The sequence below is a fragment of the Coturnix japonica genome, chromosome 3, assembly GCF_054131305.1.
Source record: "Coturnix japonica strain WE chromosome 3, WE-NBRP24, whole genome shotgun sequence".
Classification (NCBI taxonomy): domain Eukaryota; kingdom Metazoa; phylum Chordata; class Aves; order Galliformes; family Phasianidae; genus Coturnix; species Coturnix japonica.
The window spans coordinates 46225650-46245604 of record NC_140665.1 but is presented as its reverse complement, the minus strand read 5'-3'; the positions used below and the strand labels follow the sequence as shown (position 1 = coordinate 46245604).

The following is a 19955-nucleotide window of genomic DNA, read 5'->3' as shown; positions in this document are numbered from 1 at the left end:
CACCGCCTGGAAGTGACGCAGCGGATTTGCCTTCAAACCGGCGGCGGCGGCAGGAGGCGGGCGGAGCTGGGCGGGGTTACCGAGCCGGAGGAGAGAAGGAAGGCGGAGGGACGAGGGAGCTGCTGCCGGGCTGTGGGCCGTGCGGGTGAGACCCGCGGCGTTCACTCCAACGTGGAGCGTCCCCGTCCCCGTCCTCCGCTGGCGGCCGTCGCGCGGGGCCGCCTTCCCGAGGTGAGGGCTGCCCGGCACCTGCCGCCGCGTGGCCGGGGCTGCGCGTAGGGCCGGAGGGTCGGGCCGGGGCTTCGGCTGTGCCCTCCGGCCTAAGGACCGGCGGAGAACGCGGTCGTTGTTGTCGCGACGTCTGCGAGCACCCCGAAGTGCTCCCCGCTCCCCCTCGCTGCCGTGCCTTGGGCGGCCGAGGGGCGCTGCGTGTCCCGCGGGGCTCCTGGCCGGGGCTGCCTGAGGAGCTGGATTTGGCTTTGTGCTCGCTTCTCCCCACCTCCTGCCTTTTATTTATTTCTTTATTTATTTTTGCCTATATTTTAGATTTCCATGTTGCCTTTTCCTTTCAGCTGAGAAGTTTCCTTCTTGCTGAGAAGTTCGTTGTCGTGGTTCTGGTTGTCTCGGAGTGCTGGTCTCGTGAAACGGGAGCAAGTATCGTGGTTGTTTCAGAGTCTTATGAAAAGCTCAGTATTGAAAACACAGCGTTGTCCGTGTACGCGAGGAAGTTTTGCCTATGTGGAGTGTGCAGTGTTTCAGCCGGCTGTCTCTCACTACCGTTAAACGCAGTGTTTGAGGAGCAGTCAGTGTGGGTAAACCCAGCGAGAGTCGTGTTTCTCAAGCAATCAGCAGGAGCACTTGTTGATAGCAGAAGCTGCTCACAGTGTGTGTTGTGGAGTGGGGTAGTAGATCTGGAAGGGATCTCAGAGGTGTGTGGGCCCACCTATGGGACGGTGTGCTAGGAACATAAATTGGCTCCCGAGAGCTCTTACTGCTGGTTTCCCCTTCCTGCGTTTATGGAGGGAACTTTGTGAGTCTCACATGGCTGCTGTGGTGTCAGAGCCTGCCTAACAGGAGTGTGAGCTCTGCCACAACCCTGCTGCTGGTGTAGGCCAGATGCATAAGTCTGACCAGAGGGTTCTGCAGGAATACAGTCCTTGTGTGGCTTGTGCTGTTCTGCATCAACAGAGGGTTGGGAGACCCACGGCAGCTGACAGCCTTTGGCTTTGTGCTTCCTTCCTGGCAGCTCTGGATCTTTTTTTTTCCTCTTTGTGCGTGTACGGTGGGATTTCTTTGTGAAACATTGTTGAAATCATGTTGGACTCCCTAAATCCTTGTGCACCAGTGTGAAGAACTTTGTGTACTTCTTGATAATTTCATAAAGTTATTGCTGGAAATGATTCCTCCCACACCGCTCTTGACAGTTTCAGACCTTAGGAACATTTCAGGTGCTTAGAGCAGATGATAAAATGTATGGATGTGTTTTGTTGCTGGAGGTGGGTTAAGGCGTGACGAGTTTCATTTGTATCGGTCTATGGGAACCGAAAATGTTTACAGCCAGTTCAGAGAGGGCGAGTGGTGTGTGTACATGCGTGGAATTAAGCTACAAGTCCGAGTTCTTAGGCTGGTTGTGTGGTGAGCTTTACAAGCCCATTGCTCCTCCAGTGGCTGTTGGAACGTAGATAATTTTGCAGGGGGTGATTCACGGGAAGGTTGTAGCTGATAAGTGTGTTCCTGCTGCTCTGACATCCGGCTACGTGACAGCACCAGGTATTTGTAAACACTCTGCAAATTAAGTGGTTACAAATTAGATTATTTTTCTCAAATTGTTTCCTGAATTTCTTCAGGTCTGGCTTAGCTCTGGGTCTGTGTGTGCTCACACCTCTCTCACATGAATCTTCTATGGTACTGTGAGCTGCCACAGCCTGCTTCATGCTGCGAACCTTAATCAGCTTTCAGATTAGTGCTCTAACTCCGTCTCCTGCCTGTCTTGAAGCCGCTTCAGCATCTGCAGTTGCAGCAAGCTGTGAGCTTGCATTAGTGGACCCACTCTGGTGCTGCTGTCTGCAAGCCACAACAGCGTGTCCAGACATGGGCTGAGCCAGCAGCTGTCCTGCACGGGAGGCACGTGTCTGGGAGCTGCTCCAACCTCTGCTCTTCTTGTGAGTCAACATGAACCAACTCATGCATTGTTTTATTACGCTCTGTGTCCCATCTCTGATATTCAAGCAGAATTGCTGTTCTGCTCTGATCGTTCTGCAGTATTCTGTTTGCGTACTGCTTCTCACTGTGTTTGAAAGGCTGTTTTGGCTCTGGTAACTTGCTGTTACTTGATTTTTAGAATGTTTATTAGCATCTTGCTCAACTTGTGATTTCAGAGGTGTTAGTCATGGGTTTGAATTCTCAGGACAGGCAAACAGGTGTATCTGGTAGGATGAGCACGGGTGGAAAAGCTTGCTCCTAAATATAGTAGTACAACTTTGGTAACATCTGCGTGATGATCCAGGCAGGTGTTGACAAATATCTTCAGGCTCTTTCTCCTGAGGTTAAAAAACGCAGCAATACTCCCAAGTCAAGTTGTGTCTCCAGAGCTTAATCACACAGGGACATGGCAGGCTTTGTAGTTGCTGGTCACGGGAACCATCCCAGTTTGCAGATGCGGCTGTGGCAGGCTCAGCAGGTCTCTGGGCAGAATGAGCTGTGTGGTGCAGGCTCTAGTAGTGAGCTTCCAGGCCCAGCCCTGCAGGTGCCATCCCTCCTGCATGGCCCTGCACGTGGGTACACATGGGCTAGTGGGGCTGCTCGCCAACTCCACTGCTGCCAAATTTTGCTGCTAGGGCTGAAGCTTTTCTCAGCAGCTTCCTGCTTTGAGGGGAACCAGGCAGGTGGAGAAAGGAAGGAGAAAGTTGTGTTGGCTTAAAAACGGATCAGCATTTATTTATCCATGCATAAAGTTACGTGGGAGGAGAAAAGAAAAAGGAGGAGCGGAAACCTTAAAATGTTTGATTTGTACTTAGCAGCTCCTCCTTTAGGCACTGGAATGCACTGCCCAGGGAGGTGGTGGAGTCACCGACCATGGAGGTGTTCAAGAAACGTTTGGATGTTGTGTTGGGGGATATGGTTTAACTGGGAAGTATTGGTGATGGTTGGACTAGATGATCTTCTAGGTCTTTTCCAACATTGATAATTCTGTGATTCCTCCTTACGGAGGGAACATCACATTTTAGCTGTGGATTATCTGGTGTGCAGTACGACTTCTGACACCTCTGCTAATGTGTCCAATTTTGACCATGACCTGGTCTTGAAATATGTTTGGTTTTAAGTCCTTTTATTGTGCGTGTGAATTCAGTGCCTCTTACATTCTTTAAATAGTTGATCTGTATCAAGTATGCTTCATCCCAGGGCTTAGCAGTAATTGCTTGTCTGCAATTGCTCCTTACTGGTCCTGGGTAAAGGTACTGAAATGAGAGCAAGACAACTCTCACAGGCTTCTTTATTTGCTTATTTTGGTGTTTTCTGTGCTTGGTTCTAGGCAATTTGGAGGAGAGCAGGTCAGTTCTTGGTGAGTAAGCAATGGGAAGGATAGAGATGGTGCAGGTGTGGAATGAGATATGTAAATGAAATGTAAAACAGAGGAGAACTGCTGTATGAACAAAGGCTGAATTGGGAAGACTGAGTCTGAGTTACTCCTGTTTTTGCTTGATATTCTATTCTAGTCCAGTTGTTGCTGTACTTGTGGTAATAGTTGTAGCACTAACACATCTGGAGGAAAGTTTGGGGCTTTTTGGCTGTGGGTGTTTTTTTGTTTGTTTTTTTCTTCTTTTTTTTCTTATCGAGTATGGTTATAGAACAGAGGATGTTTTAGCACTAACAGTAAGATACCGAATTATCTTACAGTAGTGCAAAGAGGGAAGGAGAGTGTGCAGTTTTGGCTTGTGAACATGCATTAAATCTGCATGTTTTGCATATACTTTTCAACAGAGTCTGTCTTGCGTGAAATGAGAAGTTCCACTTCTTTCAATAGAGAAACAATTAACTTTCTGTATGGACGACATACATTCTAGAACTCTTTTATTAACAAAGTATTTCCCACTTCTATATTTAGATATGATTGTTAGGGTAACAATAATGTAAAAATAGTTGCGAAAATGTTTTTTCCTCCTGGATTTTTTCATTAATGTAAGTGTTTGCTGTCTTTTTCAGCTTCATGTTGAACATGAGCCTTGTTATGATCAGTGAGAATGTAAAGCTGGCCCGTGAATATGCCTTACTGGGAAACTATGACTCTGCAATGGTCTACTATCAGGGAGTTCTTGACCAGATGAATAAATACCTCTACTCTGTCAGAGATACGTACCTGCAGCAGAAGTGGCAACAGGTAAATAATCCATTTCTGGGACATCATTCTGAGGGTAAAGCATTAAACTAGCAGAAAAGTGCTTTGTTGGTGGTGAACAGAAGTATAAAAAGATTTATATAATTCTCTGATAAACTGTAGTATTGTAGTATGTATATATTTAAGGCTTTGTTATGCTCTGATACTGATGAAGTAGACTATGAAACACATCCGTGAGGAGCCATTGCACTGTCTGCCTTGTCTTCTTCTTGCTGATCTGTGCCCCTGCTGTGCTGAAGTTTTGGGTTTTTTTCTAGCTAGTACTGTTCTCAGCAATCATATTTCACGTAATCCCTGTTTCAGTAGTGTGACTTACAGATCCTTAATTGAAACTGACCTGTGGCTTCCATATTAATTTATCCTTATCACAAGACGTTAATTCTTCATTGACGTTCCCTCTATAAAGTTGCGTTCTCTTTTCATGTATAATGTTTATTAAACAAAGTTTGTCAAATGTCTCATTAGTATTTAATTCAAAATCTTTTCCTTAATCCTGGGAAAAACAGAAGGACGTTTTTAATGGTTTAGCAAAGTAGGATCAGGTAGTTTACAAAACTTTGTGAAGACCATCCAGGCATTACTTAGTCTTAAGCAGAAGTCTGCTTCAAACTTACTTAGTTCCACTGTGTTTAATCCACTTTTTTTGTTGTTTTTTCCCTATTTATCAGGTTTGGCAGGAGATAAGCGTGGAAGCTAAGCACGTGAAAGATATCATGAAAACACTAGAGAGTTTTAAACTAGACAGTACTCCACTGAAAGCTTCACAACAAGAACTACCAGCTAATGATGCAGAAGTCTGGTCTTTGCCAGTACCTGCTGAGCGGAGGTAAGAAGTAACTTGTATTAACACTTATCGGTGCAAAGTGTACTTTGACTTCAGCCTGTTCCTGTGAAGATTTTGTTCCAGAGTTTATGTGAGTTATATAACGCACCAGCTGCATAGTTTTTTGTTAAGCAAAACAAAAACCCAAACCAACAAAATCTCGTTTGCTTGTTCTGTTTTGTTTTGCCTGAGGGTGGCTTTCTGCACTACTTAGCTGGAGTTTGTAACAACTGGTAGAGATAGCATGAAGGACAGGACAGGAGAGCATGCAAGACAGGTGTGGAACTGTGTGTTTTGACAGAATGTAACTGTTAGACCTACATAGCTGTATGGTCAGATTGTTCTTTGAGGCTCTGTGCTTACAGGCTATTTCTCACAGATTTATTTTAAGCCTGCTTTCTGAAAGAAATGGGTCTTTTGTTCACATTGTTTCTGTTTATCTCATTTAATAACTTTGGAACACCTCTAAAAAGGAAAAGTCTTGGTGGACAGAACTCTTTCTGTTCCGTTTACTGTGCCAGCTGGTTAGGTGGTGGGTTGTTGTAAATATGAAAAAGCCACAGTGAAAACTGGTCATGTTGTGTTGGAATACTTTCTGTAGGTTTCTATACTGAGATAGCAGAACACACTAATTTTGATGGAACTGAGGTGTCAGAACAGATTATTCCTTTACTTTGAGCTTTGTGATGGAATCCAGAGGTGGCTAAATATTCATAAACACAAGTGTAGGTTGGTAAATACTTCATTTGGAGAGTGAAAAGACTTTAATGCTTATAATCTTATCATTAGCATATTCTTGGTACCTAACTTGCATTTCACTTGAAGCGATTGTATGCTTTTGACAAACCTTCTCCTGTGAATAAGTTAAATTCAACTATTATGAAGGTAATTTATCCTGATTAATCTTAAATGAAATGTCAAAACACATCTTCTGATTTGGATAAATGCTTTCCAAATCACTTTTCCATTTTCTGTTCTATAGAAACATCCCTAAACTTAAACTTGGCTGGTAGCTCATTGATGCTGGAATTTTAGGAACTCCTATGGAAAAAGTGTATCTGTGAATGTACTGGATATCGGAAAGTACCTGGATATAGAAAAATGAAGTCCATTATGATACTGGTTTATTTGTATGTGCTTAATGGATGTTTGAATCTCGGAGCAGTCTAATTTCAAACAGGAAGTCTCACGCATATCAGGGCCTGACACCCACTATCAAGACAGCACAGCAGAGCTCAAGTAATCTGGGAGAGTTCTTGAGTGCACTGATGGTGGCTTCCTGACGCAGGTAGTTAAGGAGTGAACAAGGAAGAGTGCTTTGGACATAGGCAAATAATCCTTGGGAAGATGGTAGGGAGAGTCCTTGTGGAAGACATTTCCAAATACATGAAGGACAATCAGGTTATCAGGAGTCATCAGCATGGATTTACAAAGAGGAAATGATACTTGACCAACCTCATTATCCTTTATAATGAGGTGACTAACTTGGTGGATAATGGCTGAGCAGTAGATGCCATTTACCTCAACTTCAGTAGAGCCTTTGATACTGTCTCCACAGCATCATCTCAGGCTGACAAAATATGAGTTAAATAAGTGAACAGTATAAATGGATTTAAAAACTTGCTGAATGACTGAGCTCAGAGGGTTGTAATCAGTGGTAGGAAGCCTACCTAGAAGCAAGTCACTATACCTGGAGCACTTTGCCTAGTTCTGGGTCTCCCAGTATAAGAGAGGTGGAGTTTGTGGAGCAAGTTCAGCACAGACCAGCAAAGATAGTTACATACTTCTTACGAGGAGAGGCTGAAGGAGCTGGGAGTCTTCTACTTGGGGAAGAGAAAGCTTGGGGGAGTCTTGTTAATGTGTATAAATAACTAATGAGAGGGAGTGAAAATAGGAAGCCAGACTCTTCTCAGTAGTGTCTAGTCAGTAACAGGACAGAAAGTAAGATGTAAAGTAAGATGTAAAAAGTGCAAAAAATTCCACCACAGCGTAACAAAATGCTTTTTTGTTGTGGGAACAGACTAAAAACAGGTCGCCCACAGAGGCTGTAGTCTCTGTAGTTAGAATCAAAATCTGACTGGACGCAGCCCTCAGCAACCTGCTGTAGCTAACCCTGGTTGGTCAAGGACATTGGACTAGGTGATTTCAAGAAGCCCCATCCAACCTAAATAATCGTGTTTCCTTGAATTACAACAGGAATATCTAGACTACATTCATTTTCCTCTTCTAAGCTGCTGGTTCTGAGAAGTGCACTTTGAGAGATAAGGACAAATTAGTGAGCACTTTTCCTTTGGACAATCTTGATAAGAGATCTTGATTGTGTTCAGAAATGCTTTTGATGTCATTTTGTGTTTCTCTGCATTTCTCTTTAAAGCAAAAATGGTTGTAACGTTGCGAGTTGTCTTCTCTTTTATGTAGTCCTAAGCTATTCCATCAATAGAACGATGGACAGTAATGGGAGAGATTGGATTTTTTTTTCTTCCTTTCTTTTCCCCTGTTAAGGATGTAAAAATAATGCTGTCATTCCCAAGAAACTTTTGTTTCTGTGGGTGGGAAAATGAGGACAGTTGTAATAAGGATAAAATATATTGTGTTTGTTTACATTTTTCTAGGCAGAATGGCAGAATTGCTTTTATTTGTGAAATATGAAAAGACTTTGCTTTAAGTATATAATGAGCCTTGGAGATTATGGCAAAAGGAAAGTGAATTTTTAGTGACTATGTAAAAATGTTTGTCTTGTTTCTGGCCATCATAGTTCAGTAACATTGTTGGTACCTTTAATTGATGTGAGTGAAATATATTAACGTACATGGATTCTTATCTTGAGCAAAACAATGTTTAGTGCTCACTGATGGCTTTACACTGAGGCTTTTTGCATGTGTTACAACTAATTAGATCTTCACCAGGACCCAGAAAACGTCAGTCTGCTCAATACAGCGATTGCAGAGGTCACAATAATCGCATAAGTGCAGCTGTTAGAGGCCCTCACCGTCCATCTTCTCGAAATCCCAATGATAAAGGAAAGGCAGTCCGTGGCCGGGAGAAAAAGGATCAGCAGAATAAAGGAAAAGAGGAGAAGGTGAGTTTGTAGACAGCTTCATTTTAAGTTAATTGTAAGAGATTATATCACTGCATTACTGAAACCATTGTCCATGGAGCTTGTTCAAATGTAATGTCTTGGTGAGTCTGTATTGCTCATGTATATTTTAGGCTGAAGTTGACATACTTGTTGAAAAGCATTTCAGAATTTATTTAATCTTAGAGGCAGAATTTTTTGATTGTTTTATGTTGAGGTCTGTTACTGGCTCCAGACTCTTCTCAGTTTAAAGCAAACAAATCTGGCATATATCATGAAAGAGAAAGACCCAAGATCCATTCTTTTTGATTTTTGCTTATGGTCTGATTTCCATAAATTTAGCTGATGATTGAAGTAAGACATCTAACACTAAGTACATTGTTTTTCACAATTGGAATAAGTCAACTTCCCATATGCTGGAGTTTCTCTCACATCCAGCAATCTTATGTGGTGACCCATGGAAACAGCGTAAACTACCAGGACAGGAAGGTTTACCTCTGAAGTTCCCTGATTTTAGTTAGTAGGAGTTATATCGCATTCTCTGAGTGATCATCACTCAGAAGAAAATACACATGCTGAGACAGGATGGTGTGGGATTTTCTTTGTTTTGTTTCTTTTCTTTTTCCCTGTTCTGTCAGTGCTTGCTCTTTGAATGTATAATTAACTGAAGCAAAGAAATTGCATCAGTGCGGTGTGTGTCTCTGGGGAGAAGGAAGCTGAACTAGGGTAGTGCAGAAGTGTGGGTAAACCAAACAGATAGTACAGTGTATGGGCACCTCACAGCTTCCGTGCTGTTCTGTGTCACCTCTGAAAAACTCATGGACTTAGTGATGCTACTAATAGATTTTTATAACATTTGTTATGTATTTACGCTGCTGTATTCCTTCTATGTAGAACAAACCCACATCTGAAATTTCAGAGTCTGAACCAAAGAAATTTGATAGTACTGGATACGATAAAGATTTAGTAGAAGCTTTGGAAAGAGATATAATTTCTCAAAATCCCAACATTCGATGGTAAGTTTGAATACTGCTGCCAGATCTTAATTGTATCTTTTTGCTCTTTGTGATATGGTAGAATAAGCTAAGTACTTAATTCTTTACATATAAGAGGTACATACAAGCCTTTCTTACTCATTAAGTGGTCAGCTAAGCCTCTTGAGTAGTTGAATATTTTTAGCACTTTTCAGTCACCCAAGCAAAGCTTCACAGTCTTTTCTAAGAGTCCTGAAACCAATGTAGGGGATAATATTTTGCAATGTAAAAGATTCATTTTTAAAAAACCAGTTTTGCTACCCAGGGACATACCAAGAAAGAAAACGGATTTACAAAGAAATTGTGTCAATATAGGAACCCTTTGAGGTCTCACTGGATGTGACGTGACTGCCAGTATGAAATATAACCACGTGTCAACGCCTTTACATAAATGTGTTAAATATTAAACCTTATACAAAGGTTGTTTTGTGTTCTGAATGTTTCCAAGCTTAAGTGATTTTGTGGGGATTAAATGAGCAAAAATCTGGCAAATAAAGTAGGCTTAAAAAACCTGAACACTCCCACAGACCCTAAGAACTGTGTGTGTGTAGGACAACTGACACGTCTCTCAGCTCAGTGTGTGAATATATCGTGCTATTTGTATACTAAATCTTAAATTACAACTTCTCCGTTTACGAGCCTTTAGTGCCTGGTTTTCTTATTGATAGAAGATGCTATTTAAGTTTCAGAATCAGCCAACCTGTCAGCAAAAGAGAAAAGCATAATTTGGCTTATATAAGTTTACCCAAAATGCTTTATTTTGCTTATTCTTTCTGTGAATATCATTAGTGATGTTTGAGTGAAATAGTGAATGTCTGTTTTTTGATTTTTGCAACCAGCTGGAGTCCATCAACTGGTTCTTGGCAGTAGTCACTGGGTTTTACCACTAAAACTTCATTAAATCGTTATATTCATATAATGATTCTTCTATAAATCAGGCAAATAACAAGTTCAGTTGTGCATCAATTTGAACTGTGGACTGATTCTTTTGCAGCCTGTCTGAATCTGTGAAACAACTTTCTGTTTCTTGTCAGGGATGACATTGCTGATTTAGTAGAAGCTAAAAAACTGCTCAAGGAAGCTGTAGTTTTACCAATGTGGATGCCGGAGTTTTTTAAGGGAATTAGAAGACCATGGAAGGTATGAAAAAATCTGATCCTGTGATCATAAGTAGGATTCTGGGATTGGATCTTGGAGCAACAAGAAATTACAGGTGTCTTACAGTTTATATAAATTCTTTCAACTTTTTAATAATAAAATTATGGCAAATATTACTAACAAAATAATGGTGTCAGATATTTCCTATCTTCAGCTGTTTTGTTGCAAGTAAGCAATAATAATTACTTACCTTTGAGTAACTTTTATATAGAAATTTTACATCTGGCATTCCTATTATTGTGCTGTTAATCAAACTGTGGAATTGTCTGTTTAGATTCTTGTCCTAACTATGGTTCTTCTCTTATTTTGATAGGGTGTGCTGATGGTTGGTCCTCCTGGTACTGGAAAGACCCTTCTGGCAAAAGCTGTAGCAACTGAATGCAAGACTACTTTTTTCAATGTTTCTTCTTCCACACTTACCTCAAAATACAGGGGAGAATCTGAGAAACTTGTTCGTTTGCTCTTTGAAATGGTGAGTGAAATTTCTTAACATAAGTAGTGAAATGATGAAGCAGAATTACTTCTGGAACAGTAAAACCTTGGCAAGGTTTAGAATTTGTAGCGTATATAAATTAGAAAAACAAAACAACAAAAAAAGCACTCCAAACTTCAGATGCTTTGGAACCTTATGAATTGGCTTCGTACATTGAAAATCTAGTTGTTAGTGTACAGCTTCTTAACTGAAAAAAATGGATCGTTTTATTTTCAGGGTTATCTTGTTATGGTAGAGAGTAGAGTTACTATCTGAGCTGATGAGTACTGCAGAACAAACATGAAGGTAAATCTGGAAATTGAATATAATTGCTTTCTGGATGGGAAGCCTACTTAAACTATGCATGTTTTGTTGTGGGTGGCTTTTTTGTTGTTGTACTTTAAAATAAGCTGACATTTAAACTGTATGAAGTATGTAGTTGGCTTCAGAGCTCGTAACACTTGAAAACAGCTTGGAACACATGCTATTTTCTCTGTGTTACCAGGCTTGTATGCAGTGTTTGCCAGCATGTCCAGTGCTGAAAGGGGCAGCAAAGCTGCAGTTACAGTAGTCAGGAAAGAGATTTTGCAATACAGTGTGACCATATTAAATAAATTAATATAATGACCATCAGTCAGAAATGAGTGTAAACAAGGACATATAGTGTAACTGCTGTAGGACAGTGACTTTACTATCAGAAACTCTTGTTTAACTTCCTTCATTCTCAGAAAGGTGAAGGTTACTTTGTAGCTGATCTGTTTCTTGGGCAGGTTCCATGTCAAGGTGTCTTAGGACTAATGGTGTGTCTAACTTTACCAGAGTTCTTATTCAGATATTCTGTGACATCTTTCACAAAATTAGAAATTATATTCCTATTGTGTGAAAATTTAGCCTTATCAAATGTTTGTTCTAGTCCTAGCAATTATAACTGCCAAAATCTACTCTGCTCAAATGTCACTAATGGATATACAGCTTCATGACTGTGTACAATGGTCAGAGGCAGGAGGTTGGGTACTGTTTGATACTTAGGAGCTGATTTATTGGGATAAATGTTTCGTTACTCTGGTCTGACTTGTGTTGCTGTTTATTAAATGTGAGTAGGCTGCCTTTTCACTTTCTCCTTTATCTTTTGTTTCCTTTAGGCTCGATTTTATGCCCCAACAACCATATTTATTGATGAAATAGACTCTATCTGTAGTCGACGGGGAACTTCAGAAGAGCATGAGGCCAGCCGACGTGTGAAAGCAGAACTGCTAGTTCAGATGGATGGTAAATAACCTAATCCCTCAGGGCTGGAGGAAACTTGAGGGAGGAAAATAAATAAATCCAAACTTCTTTCTCCAGAAGCAGTTTAATTGAGAGGCTTACATAAAATTGGAGTAAAAACATACCAGTATGCCATTCCAACTGCCAGTATGGAAGAAAGAAAATAACAACCTATTATGTAACTGTCTTTCATCATCTGAGCAAGGACCTCAGATATTAACCCACAATAAGAAAGATTCAGTAGAGAATGCAAGATTTCAACGCTGCAGAAGGAAGAAAGTATCTTCCTCATATTTAAATGTAGCAGCCAGGACGGCATTTGAGTTGTTACCTAGAATATTATCTGCTTTTTACTTGGTTTTGAAGAAGTGGTTCAAAATAACTGTCAGCTGTTTCAATTTAAACTTCAACAAAGACAATCATTATACTTCTTAATTAAGCTGCAGTTTTGTAGTGCTTTGGAGATTGAAGTGGTCTCTCGGTCTTGAAGAAATTGTGATTTAATTCAACAAATTTGAACAGTCACTTCAGCAGCAGTTTGTAAGAATCCACCCAAGTATGTAAAACATTTGGCCTGAATTCAGAAATGAAGAAACTTTTGTAGGGGATTAGTGCTGGTTTAACATGGCTCTTAATGAATACTGTCGAGGTGAGGTGATTCTGGTGCTTAGTTGGTTTGTATTTGTGGCTGGTCCCTTTCTCCCTGCAAGACATTACATGACATTGGTGTGAAAATTCCAAATGCTGTAATGGGAAATGGGAATAACTACTGTAGAAGTGTTGTAGTTGTGACTTGTGGGGTCAGTTGTGTCCTGACCCCATACAGCCAAACTCAGTTCTAACTGAACTGAGTCTCTGTGTTTACTTACAGTATGATAAGAACTGTAAGAACTGGAATTTTATTGCACTATATCCTTTCTTTTGCACTTGGTCTGCTGCTTTAATATTATAGAACGTGGGTATTATTATGTGTGCCAAACTTAATATAAGCGTATGTACATTTTACTTCTCCTTTTCTCAAATGCAGGTGTTGGAGGAGCCACAGAAAATGATGACCCTTCTAAAATGGTCATGGTACTTGCAGCTACTAATTTTCCTTGGGATATTGATGAAGCCCTGAGAAGAAGACTAGAAAAGAGAATTTACATTCCGTTACCATCAGGTATAAAGATTTGTGGAGAGGAGGGGCTGAAAAGACTGAAATCAAAGCTGTGTCAATCTTTCTTTTGTTTTGATCGCTTGTTTGTTTAAATAAATAATCCTGTTGATACATGTATGCACAGTTATTTATGAATTCAGAATAGGGTTAAATCTAAGCTTTGAATGTTGTTACTTTTATAGCAAGTGCAGTATCCTTTGGTCATCCTTCCTCCTTAGCTCTCAATTTACTATTTGTATTCACAAAACAGATTGTATAGCCTTGATTTCTGTTCTTTAATTAGCAAAAGGTAGAGAGGAACTCCTAAGAATAAATCTGCGGGAGCTGGAACTGGCTGATGATGTTGACCTTGCAAATATAGCTGAGAAAATGGAGGGTTATTCAGGTGCAGACATTACCAACGTGTGCAGGTATGTTAACGTAACATCACTTGTGTTACCACTGCTACAGACTGAGAAAGCTGTTTTTAAAGTAACAAAACTAATTTAAGTTGTTGGATAAGAGCAGATTGTAACTTGTCTTCTATCTACGTACAGCTAAAAGGTGAAAAGCTACATTAATCTTTGCATATGTTTGGTATTTTCATAAGGTAATGATGAAGAGCAGTTGCAACATAGTATGATTTAGGTAAAACTCTACATTCCTTTATGTACATAAAATTCCTTGTGTGGAGAATATCCACAGGATGATAGACTTCAACCCTTCAGGGTTACATTCATTCCACTGAGGTCATAAAAACAGATATTCTGTTGAAGTAACGGATAATAGAAGTTGAGCATCCCAGAACTGGACATAGCACTCCAGGTTTGGCCTCACCAGCCCTGAGAAGGGGGGAAGGATCATCTCTCTTGACCTGCTGACAATACTTTGCCTAATGCAACCAAGAATTCTGTTAGCATTCTTATCATACAAATACCTTCTACGCCTAATCCCAGTTATCCTTTTCCCCCTCATGCAGAGATGACAAACTATGGAACCAGCAACAGGTGACAAACAACTGCAACTTGTCCAGATTCTTTTGTCATCTTATAAACGCTTGTGTAACTGTGTGTTCAGGATTTGGAGGTAGCACTAAAGAGTGGCATTGAAAGCCTAGGCCTCCAATTGCATGCTAACACAACTGTTGTGGGGCGGTACTTTGAGCAGGCTAAAAGAAATAACTGTTCCAGGTTAGGAACATCACTCTCCTCAAAACCAAATCCACATCTTGTCTTGATTCCTTATACAGCTCTGCAAGTGTATAAGGAATACAAGTGCAAATGAGAGGACAGTATGTCATACTATGTGGCCTGTAGGCAAAGCTGACACCGAAGGTGCTCTCAGGAGGGTTACTGAAGAGTCTGGAGGCTTGATATTATATCCCGAAAAATCCTTGCATAGCATCTGGGAAAATAATGCATTAGGTGCTCTGAGTCAGTATGGTACAGATTTGCTTCATGTGTAGATCTAAGAGTAGAATTTGTGGTGATGCTCTGCAGAGTTTTGGCATTGGTTGTACTTTAAAAGTAGTTTGTGCTAATAGAGGTTTGTGTGTAATACAAGACTCTATTTAATCTGCTACTTTGAGCGGTTTAGCTGCAGTTTGCTTTTTCTCTTGCCTGTTTGCTCTTCCTGATACAGTGTTTGTTACTTGTAATTCATACTGCACTGGATACTAATAGGCTTGTTTAAAATCATTACAATATTTGTGACTTCTAATTATACTGTTGCTTTTATAATTTTAATCAAAATTCATTTAGACAAATAGTACAGGAAAGGAAATACAGACACGTCCAGGTCTTTCATTTGTGGTTATCTCTAGAATGAGGTGACAGCAAATAGAAATCTAGAGAAGCTGGAGCCTGGATGTCTGTGATTGGAAATAAATAAGGAAGTATTCAAATTAGTCTGTGTATTTACACTTTGTTGTTGGCATTGGGGAAAATGGGTTTTTAGTCATGATTGCTTTGTTTACACTGAAACAGAAGACGTATGGCTAATTTAACAGGGTTTTTATATTGTTCAGACACAGTGTACAAACACAGGTAAAGTTCAAACATCTGGAATGTAAGTTCTTGCTAGTGACATAAGCCAAACTTAGGAAAAAGAGAGCCAAGAACTCTGGATTGTTCAAATTGTTCTCCAACCTTAAAGAACTTAAAGTAAAATCCAGTGTTTTCTGAGCCAGGGTGAAAAGCAGTCAGAGCTGTCCAGGGTGGTTCCTAACAGTCAGCACAGAGTTAAGATGGAACTTCATTTAAAAAACAAAAAAAAAAAAGGGGGGGGGGGGGAGGGAGGGAAGGAAAACAGCAAAAATATTCAGGAAATGTGAAATTACATCTCAATTGTGTATTGGGTAGCAGCTGGAACTGAGTTGGAATTGTTTTGTTGAGCAAAGTGCAGCTTGAAAGGCATGTGGAATAGAAAAGACTCACTGCATATTCTGGTGGGTGGTTTCCCATTTTTTTGAGGATAGCTTTGGTGCTTCTCCAGCCACTAAGAGTGTGTTTGAGGAAGTGCTGAGTACTGAAGCTAGAATGACTGTCAGAAAAATGACTTCATGTGAGAAAGTGGTGGCAGCTGCTCTGGAATTAAATCAGATGCGCAGTGTACTCCCCCCTGCTCCATTGCAGATTGTGTAAGGCTGGTTTGTAGTTCATAAATGATGACAACAGCAAAGCACGGTGACATTTAACTAAGATGGAATTTAACAAGGCAGCTCTTTGTTGTTGTTGCTGCTGCTCTAAAGTTCTAGTTAGTGTATTATTCATGAACTTGATAAATAGTTCTTCACAATTAGAATGCAGAAGTCTGTCAATTATTGTTTCCTTTGGCGGGATGAAATTGAAACAGAAAATGCTGTTACCATCTTACAGAATCTTTCTAAAATGCCCTGTAAGACTTTTTTCTTCCTGGATCCTGACTTACTACTATGATATGATAAGGCTGTGCCTTAATTGCCTGAATTGGCCTGAATTTACCCTTCTTTTTTCACTGCTAGACAAAATTAAGTATTTTATTTTTAAAATAAGCTTTATCATAAGGAATCAGCAAGAACTGTTCTTTCAGCATTATCCGTTTATGATAGCGTTCAGCTCATCATCTGCTACTTCTTGTATTAATGTTGGAAATTGACACACAGTCAATGCAGTACAGAAATGATGCATTTGATGCTTATTGAGGCCAGAAGTTAGAGGGGCCAAAGACTGAAGGTTTTGTAGATGGATGTTTTGTTTTGAAAGTATAGGCTGGAGTCAGAGATGTTTGAAGCACTGAAAATTTCCCAGGTATCTCTTCTGTACATGGTAGCAGTGAAGCATTCTGTCACCTCTTTCCTGTTTAAAAGAGCTGTATGCAGCAGCTGCATGGAAGGCACACAGTGGCCTTAGGTTAATCTTCACCTCTTCTGCCCAGCCTGTATATTTAGTATAACAGCTATTGGAAGATCCAGCAATAATATATCAGTGGTTGAAAAATACAGATGGCATAGTATTGCAGGCTGTCCAAGCACTAAGAGAGCTTCCTATAAAAGTTTAGAATTATTTGTATCATTTTTTTGAATGCAGCAGCTTAGCTGTTTATGCAAGTGAACTCATCGTCCCTTACTGGATAACTTCTTTCTTCTTTTCCTTCCCCTCTTCTTGTACCTAATAGAGATGCATCGTTGATGGCTATGAGAAGGCGTATCGAAGGCTTGACACCAGAAGAGATAAGAAATCTTTCTCGAGATGAAATGCACATGCCAACAACGATGGAAGACTTTGAAATAGCTTTAAAGAAGGTTTCTAAGTCTGTATCTGCTGCGGACATTGAGAAATATGAGAAATGGATAGTTGAATTTGGATCCTGCTGAGTTGTCTTATCTTGAAGCCGTCTAACATCTTAAAACACCTTCAGAAGTGATCAGTGTGTCAGTGCACTGCGTGCTCTTTTTAACTTTTGTAATTTAAGAGCAACAGATACCTAAATAAATATTTTTTTAAAATGCAAATTCTCTGTAGCTTTCTTTGAGCTTGCTCAAAAGTTACCTGTTATTTTCTCAAATGTGAAAAGCCATCGATGGGATTAAAGTTTATAAATGAGGGGGAACTAAATGACGTCTAAGCTATAAATACAGAACCTGCACAAAGACTGAGATTTAAAGCAGCAGCCCTTAATGCTACTAGTCAATTCAGCTATTAAGTTAAGCTATTAAATACATGCAGTTAGTGTAAATTAACTGTGCAGCCAGCGGAGGTGCAGTCGTATGTAGTCTCCTTGTAAGTCTGAGGGGAAAATGAACTCTTTCTTGGTGTTATTTCTAACATATTTTCCTTCCTTCATTGTACAGTACTGTGAGCTTAAGAACTGGTGCATTCACTACACGTTTGTTCTGCTAGCGCTGTTCTGATAAGCCAGGATAGTTGTGATATCTTGGTAAGTTCAGGTAAGAATATAGACAAAGCTGCATTGTTTTGGAGTAGGTTCTCTTAATACTTCTTCCTTTTTAGACGTGAGAATGAAGATGCAGCTGTCAGTTGTGTTACAGGAGGGAATTTCTTCTTGGAAATCATTTTATTGCAAGCAAACCAAACTATTCGGTCTCATCTGAGTTAAAATGGAAATGTTTAAGCTTCAATCCTTGGAAGCAATCCAGCAAAGGGCCACTTAAAGATGTGATAATTAATTAAACTTTATTTTGGGAACTTCTAAAGTAAACTTTGTTTTAAAAGCAGCTTAGTTTTTCTAGCTCAACTGATGCTACATTAACAAAACGAACACCTATGTAATATATGGTACATGGGAAAAAGGAATTGATACTGAATTCATAGCTCAGAAGTTCATTTTGTTTTGGAAAGCAGAATGTGATGCCTGCCCCTATCCAGTGGAGTTCTACGTGTTCAAAGGAACAGATGCTTCGGAGGCTGAGACAACAGGGCAGCTATGGTGAGAGCCACAGTTCATAAGAACAGGAGAGGAATGTGCCTTTCCTAGTCTTACAAAGTGACTTATCTTTGTTATTTTTTTTCTTTCAGATTGCACCTGTATCCTTCTCAACTCATGTATGGAAAACGAGACCTGAAGCAACTGGCATGCAGGACAGTTTCCCTTGTTATCTGTGGCAAGGAGTCTTCATAACTATTTTGCAAAATGGTTCAGATTTGTTCCAGCTCAACTTGGCCCTCCTCTGAAAGGTAGGAGATTTCTTGAATCAGGAAAAACATGCACATGCTGAAACAGAAATCCTCTGCTAGAAGTTTGTAAGATTTGATAGCTCGATAGCATAGCATTGTTGTTTGATAACTGCTATGTTTCTGTCCAAGAAATAGGCCAACTTGTGAAGCAGCACCAATGCCCTCAGGCTCAACCACTCATTTATGCTGCAGCTGTTTAGCGCAGTTAAAACTTCTTGGTGTGGTGCAGGTGCTTGGTTTATAGTTTCATAAGTCGGGATGCAAAGAGCACATACTAACAGCTGCTCAATTTCCATCTGCATTGCAATTCATAACATACTTGTGCAGTAAGGTAAAACTCTTGTATGTTGTCTGCCCCCTCCCCCATTTTTTCTTCATTAAATTTCAGCCTTAAATTAGTACTTGGCACTGCTGAGGCTGTATCTTGAGTACTGTGCTGAGTTGTGGGCCCCTCACTATAAGAGAGACATTGAGGCCCTGGAGTGGGTCCAGAGAAAGGCGCTGAAACTGTGAAGGGTCTGTAGCACAAGTCTTATGTGGTGTTGCTGAAGGAACTGAGATTGTTTAGTCTGGAGAAGGGAAGGCTTTGGGAGACCTCATCGCTCCTTACAACTGCCTGAAATAAAGAGGTTGTGGTCATGTCATGTGGAGGTCAGTAACAGCAATAGGCTGAGAGGTAATGGCTTTAAGTTGTACCAGGGGGTGTTTGGGTTGGGTGTTAGGAAAAATTTCTTCTCGGAAAGAGTGGTGATGCACTGGAACAGGCTGCCTTGGGAGGTGGTAGAGTCACCATTCCAGGAGATATTCAAGAGACATGTACATGTGGCACTGAGAGACATGGATCGTGGGTGTGCTGGTGACAGGTTGGCAGTTGGGCTGGGTGGTCTTAGCAGTCTTTTACAACCTTAATGATTTTATGAAGGGGCATTCATTTCCACATGCGTGGAAGAAGGCTTTATCTGTCTGTGGGAGACTTGCTTCAGCAGTTCTTGTCCGTGCAGTCACCTCCTTAGTGCTAGAGTCTGTGTGATTTCCTTATTAGTTGTGGATGACAGCTATCTCTGCCATGTTTTCTTTTACCCAATTTCATTCTTAATTCAGATGCCTTAAGCTCTATGTCTTGACCAGTCATGGTATCATTGTGGGAGCTCTCTTGGGACAGAGTCCTTGAGAAGCACTGCTTGTGACTCTGCTCACTGCAGAGCATCTGCCCTACTTGGACATTTCATGCTCCACACCCACTTGAAGCATCATGGCCAGCTGAGGGGGCAGGTGATCTGGGAACAGTTGGGATCCTGCTCTCTGGTGACACTGGGGAAGGAACTGTGAAGTACAAATGCATGAAGTGCCAGAACAAAAAGCACAGATAATTTTGATCTCCCAAATGACAGCTGCTCAGTCTAATGGCAGGTAGTCTG

At 40.6% G+C, this 19955-nt stretch overlaps 1 protein-coding gene across 17 annotated transcripts; it reads left to right on the top strand.

The window, feature by feature from the left end:
- The first annotated feature begins 58 nt into the window (after positions 1-58).
- Positions 59-18669, top strand: KATNA1 (katanin catalytic subunit A1). 17 transcript variants are annotated; one of them, XR_014944782.1, is made up of 14 exons: positions 59-231; positions 4204-4378; positions 5065-5222; positions 8115-8298; positions 9190-9311; positions 10364-10469; positions 10801-10959; positions 12102-12228; positions 13253-13387; positions 13668-13794; positions 17018-17273; positions 17694-17789; positions 18205-18289; positions 18379-18669. XR_014944782.1 is itself a non-coding variant. In XM_085543462.1 (12 exons), exons 2-12 carry the CDS (start codon positions 4208-4210, stop codon positions 17093-17095), a joined length of 1395 nt encoding a protein of 464 aa, XP_085399588.1. In that variant the 5' UTR covers positions 59-231; positions 4204-4207; the 3' UTR covers positions 17096-17354. The 17 variants fall into 17 exon arrangements, 13 of the variants coding, with proteins under 13 accessions (XP_085399588.1, XP_085399590.1, XP_032299112.2 ...); XR_001554133.3 differs by having other exon boundaries at positions 17694-17779; positions 18379-18508; XR_014944784.1 differs by lacking the exons at positions 17694-17789; positions 18205-18289; positions 18379-18669 and adding an exon at positions 1997-2162 and having other exon boundaries at positions 10364-10542; positions 17018-17354.
- Positions 18670-19955: the final 1286 nt, after the last annotated feature.

Bases quoted from the DNA above. Each gene is read 5' to 3' on its own strand.
- KATNA1 (XM_015858097.2), top strand. From the start codon at position 4,208: ATGTTGAACATGAGCCTTGTTATGATCAGTGAGAATGTAAAGCTGGCC. The intron at 8,299-9,189 runs GTGAGTTTGTAG...CCTTCTATGTAG, and splicing joins ATAAAGGAAAAGAGGAGAAG to AACAAACCCACATCTGAAAT. The intron at 10,470-10,800 runs GTATGAAAAAAT...TTATTTTGATAG, and splicing joins GAATTAGAAGACCATGGAAG to GGTGTGCTGATGGTTGGTCC.